This window comes from Xenopus tropicalis, chromosome 2 (genome assembly GCF_000004195.4).
Source record: "Xenopus tropicalis strain Nigerian chromosome 2, UCB_Xtro_10.0, whole genome shotgun sequence".
In the NCBI taxonomy this organism is placed as follows: Eukaryota; Metazoa; Chordata; class Amphibia; order Anura; family Pipidae; genus Xenopus; species Xenopus tropicalis.
In genome coordinates, this window is record NC_030678.2 from 74,244,378 (window position 1) to 74,252,143 (window position 7,766).

The 7,766-nt window shown below is 35.3% G+C and overlaps 1 protein-coding gene across 1 annotated transcript; it reads right to left on the reverse strand.

Moving 5' to 3' along the window:
• Nucleotides 1-599: 599 nt before the first annotated feature.
• il10 (interleukin 10) lies at nucleotides 600-6,833 on the reverse strand. The gene is made up of 5 exons (NM_001171929.1): nucleotides 6,675-6,833; nucleotides 4,774-4,836; nucleotides 3,612-3,752; nucleotides 2,875-2,940; nucleotides 600-689 (listed from the first exon to the last, which is right to left on the reverse strand). The coding sequence occupies exons 1-5, from the start codon at nucleotides 6,831-6,833 to the stop codon at nucleotides 600-602; spliced, it is 519 nt and encodes a 172-aa protein (NP_001165400.1).
• Between the last annotated feature and the right edge of the window lie 933 nt (nucleotides 6,834-7,766).

The window sequence follows — 7,766 nt, forward strand, 5'->3', positions numbered from 1 at the left end:
TGAGGAAATTTTACTGTGGTGAGTGCTGATCTCAAACTTTGATAAATCGGCCCCATAGTCCATTAGTCCTATGTCGTTACACACCACACTTTAACCTACTCATTCCCCTATTACAGTTTGTAGACATTACATATTGTATAACAGATAAATATATGAACACCAAAACAAGCAAATCTAAGCCTGGCGTACAGGGAAAATAAGGATATTCCACTTCGATCATTGGCCAATAAGCTGCCAACATTTGATTTGATATTTATTCACTTTTTTAAAGTTTTACTTAAGTATCATAACCCATTCTCTACAGAACTAAAAACATATAAAGAGATTCACCATCCAATGTGAATTAAACTGTTTTTTAACTTTTATCCTTGAAAATATGCAGCTGCATAGAATAGAATGCTTCTAATGGAGCTTTTCATGTGTTCTGTTACACAAAAAACCCCAATAAAATAGGACAGCATTAAAACATGCCATCTATGTAAACATAAAGACACTTTGCTGCCCCCAATAATATGTAGGAAAGCAGCGTTCTGCAAAGGTATAAAAGCACAACCCCTCACTGATAAACCAGATAATATAGAAATTGAAGGCTCTCTGATCTACTTCTTCCTGGACATTAGATAGTCTTCTATGTAGTCAATCAAAATATCGAATTCTCCCATTGCCTTGTAGATACCTTGCTCATGCATCTGATATGAGAAAATAAAACATGTTAGTGATGTGACATAGTGATATAGGGAAGAGTAATAACAATAGAGGGGCTGTTTTGTGTCTATATCTTTTCTTTTATGGTCAAATGTTATTCAGTAAAGAGTACTGTATCTGTTAGCATGTCTGTATGACAATATGATACATGTAATACTTCTGTCGCAGTTTTGTGACTTTTCTGAAACTTTTTCAAGCACGTACTTTTTCAATACAAACTTTTTAGTTAATGTCAGATATTCATGGAAATTAGATTATGTGAATTTTTTAAAAGCAAAGAATTAAAAAAGTCAGGGGCAGATTAGCTAAAACTCTAACTCTAACTTTTTTTTTCTTTTTAAAAATTCGAATAAACTCATTTCCATGAATGTCTGATATTTACTAAAATTAATGAACTGAAAAAGTAGATGCAGGAATAAGTTGCAGAAACGTCGCAAAACTGTTGTACTGATGCACTGAAACCTCTAATTTTTTTAATTGCTGCACAAAAAACCAGCGTCAAAAATTCAAAAACCTCTAAAGTTTTGAAGTAAAGAAGTATCCTCCAGGGAAAGGAAGAGATCTAAATGATCTCAACAAGTTTTAGCTGGCAAATTGTTGGATTTTTAACCATTTTGTCGCAAAGTAAATGTTGAAAAAGTCACAACGTTTTTCTGCTACTTTTTGCACTTAAAAATCCGAATTGGGAAAAAAAATCCAACTCTTAGTAAATGGCCCCCTTAGAGTTTTAGTATATCTGCCGCTATGTGTGGGCTTGCAATGTGAGCCTGTTCCACAAAACATTCAGGTTTAAAAGGGAAAATGTTCTCTTTTCATTATGAAAATGATAATAACAGTCAATGCAAAACATTCCTTTGCATGCATTTTTGCTCATAAACACATTAGAGTGAAATCCAACATAGGCCTAAGGCAGTGATCCCCAACCAGTGGCTCTTGAGCAACATGTTGCTCACCAACCCCTTGGATGTTGCTCCCAGTGGCCTCAAAAAAGGTTCTTATTTTTGAATTTCTGGGTTGGAGGAAAGGTTTAGTTGCATAAAACCCTAATGTACTGCAAACAGAGCCTCCTATAGGCTGCCATTCTACATAGGGGCTACCTAATAGCAAATTATAGCTCTTATTTGGCACCCCAGGTACATTTTTTATACCTGTGTTGCTCTGTAACACTTTTTCCATGTGCAATGTAACTCGCATGTAAAAAAGGTTGGGGATCCCTGGCCTAAGGTATCAAAGGTATCACTTATTGTGCAAGTTGTTTATATTTACACATTTGTATCACTGACTCTCCTAGAAATACTGGAAGTATGAAGATTTACTTTTGGTTTCCAATCCATGTATTAAAAGGCAACTCCATGCAGTTTTCCCTTCTATTTAGTAAGTATTAGTTAGTATTCCAGATAGTATTCTAGTTACTAACTCTGCTTGAGTTGCAGATACAGGACACCAGTGTTTTCAAACTCTGGCCACAACCATTTTTATGACCTCACATACCCTTTTGTAGGACATTGTTTGTTTGTCACAGAAGGCTTGACCAACTACATTGTAGTTAAAAAGCAGACATGACATTAGACACTGTAGACTTCCCTGTATTTTAGTTGATGTAGAAATACCATAATGTATGACAGCATAGGGATTTCCCTGTACTAACTGTCCTTGTAAGGCTTTATTTATGTGTTTAGCACGTGACAGAAGATTCATACATATATGCACGTCTGACCCACTGTGTTGAGCAACCTGCAATAAGGAAGGTAGTATATAGCTACATAAACGTAGTTATGCTTGTGTCAGTGCTTATTTTAAAGCAATAGTTTTAGGGAAGTTAATGTGCAATTTGGAAACTATGAATGTAGCTTAGCAGTGTGACGATTTTAGTCTGGATCTTTTGCTAATTTTTCGTGTATCATGTAATAAGATTCTGCTAGATACATTCATAACCCAGTGTATGTTCTCCACCAGTCGGATATACAATCTATTTAACATTTTTTCCTAATATCATAAAAAAACACAAATACAAGAGTATTGTAGAAATGATAACTATATTGGCTAGTCAATATAGATATCATTTCTGCAATACTCTTGTGTTTGTGTTTTATTTTTTATTATTTTTTACACTAGCTAACACGGTACTACAGTTTTTGTTTTGTGATTTTCATAATACCACAAACTTACCTTATTATATGTTTGTTTAATTTGCTTGATAGCCTTGCTCTTTCTCTCACATGGCAGGAAGTTATGCTGTGAAAAGAACCAGGAGAAGGCAGCAGTTAATCTCATGTGAACCTGGGTTGGTAAAGGACTTCTATTCCAATTCATATTAGCCTTGTGTCAGTATTCTGTGCTGGTAACTGAATGGAATCCTTAAATAAATACAGCACAGCAATTTACTCATCAACACTGTAAAACTTTGCACGTAAATACTTTAGGATTGTGTAACCCTATTGCATGACCTTAGTAACACTGGTTTGGGGGTGTGCACTAAGAGGGAGGGCATTCGGAACTGACATCTTTAAGCTACCCCTTTTTAGTCATCCTATATTGAGTCATGTTACACTGGACGCCTCTACTGTTTCCCTTTTTTCCCACAGTTGCTTGCTTTTTTTTTAATGCTTGTGATGATAACAAAACAAACTTCTGATGAGGTTTGATTAGCAAATATTAACACAGAAGAACACACATAGCTTTTAACATTCCATCTGTTTTCCAGATGTATATTCAAAAAGAACTCTTTTATGGCATGGAGGCACCGGGGTACTGGCAGAAAATTATATGCTCCATTTCTATTTCTGGTTCTATCTTTCATCTTATTCTCTGTAATGTCAGGTAGATTGCCAGCATCACCACATGGCAACAATGCCCGAGGTATGGCATAGGCAATGTGAGAAAAATGGATAACCTCCCACACTTACACAACGTCGCAGGGTGTGCTTCAGATCCAACAACTTGTCCTTGAGGAAGCTGACATTCATTTTGTAATGATTGGCTTGTGGTAAAACTTCTTCCAAGTAGAATCGAATTGTTTCAGACACAGACTGACATCCCAAGTTGCCCTGCAAGAGACAATTTAAATATATTTTTTATATGCAGAACTTTCATGTGCACACTGTTTTTTCTCTTTATTGACCAACAGTAGAAGGAATACATGTCTTACCATATCCTTTAGTACAAGAGAAACTTCATGCTAAAGGGTGACACTCATCACAACACTTCCATTTATATTAACACCTTTCAGAATTGCACACTACATTTAAGAGTGTTGTATGATGTGCTTGGAGTAGCAATCATCCATTTACTAACTGAAGTTAAACCTCAGTCTTTTTACGGAGCCCTAGCCAATGTGCAGTCCAAGGTGCCATATATTAAGAGGCATGCAGTACCTTGTACTGCCCATTAATTATCATCTGAACTGACTAAGCAGAGCACAAAGATTGTAAGCTCTGTGGGTCAGGGACCTCTCAATTTTGTCTCTTTAATATTCATTCAGCATTTAACTACTCAGCCCTTGTAATTATATTTTGTTTTGTTATTTTATTTTATTAATGCACTAACCTTTGTTTTTTCTGTTAATGGATTGCTCCAGTGTCAGACTTAGATGCCAGGTGCCCACCAGAAAACCTTGGACCACTTTTTTAACTATTATTCCTCCTCTCCTCCCCCAAACTCTTTATTGTCCTAATCTCTTTTGTCTGTACTCTTTCCATCTCTTTTTCCCATACAGAAATAGATAACGACTATGCAATTAGCCAAATAGTTAGAAGCAAGAATTTTCCTGGTATTCTGGTAGGTCCAACACTAAGAGGTATATTTATCATGATGTGTAAAAAGTGGAGTAAAACATGACCAGTGATTCTGCTCATAGCAGCCAATCAGATGCTTTGCTTTCATTTTCTAACTGTTGAAATCTAATTGCTGATCACCAGTAATGCTTCTCTCCACTTTTTACACAGTATGATAACTATACCCCTATGTGCACTTATAGCGCTTTATAAATAAATAAAAATATTTGTGCTAATTTAATAAATGAACCCTTTACTGCTTCATTGTAAAACTAAGTCATAAATGGGTTCTTACCTTGAATTCCTGTAGCAAATCATCTTGAAGTAAGACAATTTCCAGGGCGTTATCCTTCATTTGCTGGAGGAAGAAACAACACAGGATATCAAAACCATTTTGTCCAAATAATTATTCGAAATTTAATTCTGGTTACAGTGTCCTTCAAATTTAGTTGCGGTTGTACTTATGGTCCTGTAATTCTGTTTTGAAATAGGATGACAGACATCATATACATGCCACTTCCCAATGTACATGAGGTAAGCGCTTTCTCTTTAATATGAGAGATATGAGTGCTTATGCAACACAATGAGTCATGGTTATACTAGCAGAAAGATTGAGCATAGAAACAGCATTGTTGTGCTGAGAGCTAGCGAACACTTCCTTTGCTTCAACTCTCTTTCTCTTGTGACGATTAATGAGAGATCCACTCGTACTTAATTTTTGCAATCACTAACTTATTTTTAAAGCATTTTGTGAATTTTTTGGAATGGTATAGGGCTGATGAAAAATGTTACCTATGCTAACTAAACCAAGAAAAGCACCAAGGTAAGAGCAAATTTAACATAGTACTGATAACATAATTATTTTGCTGTTATGTAGTGACAGCTTATTGGTAAAGTTCAACTACACAAAGAATCCAGAGGAAAAGTATTTGCAAGCAAAGCAGCAGGACACTATTTACTGTTATGTAATTGTGACAGAATTTCCTATAGTGCTCATGCAGATGTACAGAAATATATCAGCTTTCATACAATCTCCATGATGATTGTAAAACCACACAAGTCATTGTGTGTACTGTACTACGTGCCTTTAAAAGCAGTTGCCCTAAAACAACAGAACAGAGAACCATACAGAAGATATGCTTTGTACACAACTGTTGGCACCTAAACTGAACATATAAAAATGCACGTACTCTCTTGGGTGCAGTAATTTAGTAAATGCTTTTCTGTGTGATATTTCTGATATCATATTGAGAACGCTTGTATTTTTCTTTGCAGAAACAAGTGAGAACAACATATTCTTTCCAGATAAACCTCTTATGAAAGCTACAGGCTGCACGCAGACAATACACCATATGATAGTATAATATTTTTAAAGAGATGAAAGTGAGAGTTCACTCTTTGATAAATACATCCCTAAAAACTGTGTATAAAGTGAATAGAGGGTTGTGAAATTAACCTCTGGTGATCTGCGGCAAGCTCTGTTCTCACGCTTTGATAAATATGCCCATAGTATCAGATTCACTTTATGAGATAAGGAGCACATGTTGCCTGGGAAGTCTTAAGTGACATCATAGAAGTTCCTCAGGGGCTAAATGGTCATTATAGATCTCCACTAGTGATTCCAGTGTTGCATTAGCTGGTATGTTCAGCTCCACAGGAATTACAGTGCTCTAAATTGCATTTTAAATAAGAATATATTAATACTTACTTTTTGAACCCATGCAAAGTAAACTGCTTGTGCCACTATGAGACTTTTCATAAGGACCTTTGGTTTTATAAATTTGTTAAATATTTGCATCTGCTATACAGGACCAAGCCCCAATAAAATACTCTCCTACAAGAGACTCTTTGGGATGGTTGCACACCTACAGATGTCGCACTAATTCAACTTCCCAAATGAACCTATGCATTAAGTGGGTTTCTGGGAGTCTTAACAGCTGTGAACCCTCAGAAAGCCTAAGTTCCATTGCTCTAAGAGATTTATCTCTCTGCTGTCGCCCACTTCTTGGTTTTGCTAAAGGGAGGAAAGGGGTTAGAATAGAAACATTCACTTCATCTACTGCACAAAGAACAAGATTACAATCTATGCAAATGCAGGACAGGCAGAAGGATAGCAAGAAATAACATTACTATAATACAGAAGAGAGAATCACACAGTTCTGGAAAAAAGAAAAATACAAATAGCTCAATACTTACAAAGAAATTTTTGATCTTCTGAAAGGTAGCCCTTAATTCTTTGAGTTTAGCAGGGAATATGTTAACTACCCGACTGCAATTTCCCTCAGCATCTCCGCTTTGACATTTCACCGTTTTGCATGTGAAGAAGAACAGGGTCAACAACAGGCAAAATTTCATCTTTCTAAATAAAGACTTCAATAAACTTAGAGGTTTCTACTCAAGCTTACACAGAATTACAGCATTCATTGTTCCATTTATATACCAATCCAGTTTCCCTGTAGAAAAAAACAACTTCCTTTTACCCCCCACCAAAAGAATTTCCTTAGCCACCCCCCCCAGCAGCTTCTTATGCTCATCTTAGTTCTTGTAAATTACTTTGTCTGTGGTTTTAAGTAATTTTTTGTGCTGGGGGTTATAGTAAATATGATCAATACTTTGCTTCTGGTTTTAAATTTATATTTAGCTTACATGGACAGCAAAAAATTCAAGCACTCAAGTTTTGAAAAAATGCAAGCACTCATGGTTATTTCTCTTTTATTCTAATCAGTAATGCTGATACAAGAGGGTACATTTATTTGTCATTGCTACTGCTGTTTAATCAATTGTTTTGCTTAACTAATACATCCATTAGTTATTAATAGTAGTTAATTAATGGTAGTTTTTCTCTTATATGTATGACTCTACAGCTTATTTTTGAGGGTTATGAGACCTTTTAAATGAAGCAACAAAGCATCATAAGCTGTTCAAAGATAGTCATTTGATATAAAAAAAATGTATGTGTTGTTGGTATATTTTGAGAACAATAAATACAATACAAATAAAAGAGTTGCGTAAGAATGACAATGCACAAGTATTTTAATATTACATAAATCTTGTTGGGAAAAGCCCTTTTGCATACTTCATTTATGATTAGTTCTTATGTGTCACAATGGAGCTCTATCATAGTTATACAATAATAATCTGAATGGGAAAAAGTGTGACTCATATAAAAAATACCAGGTTGTAGTCTTCAGGATTAACAACAGTTCATTCATGAATTGTAATATTTGATAATCATTAATATAAATATATTGCATCGTCTGTGACACTGTATACATTTATAGAGTGTTA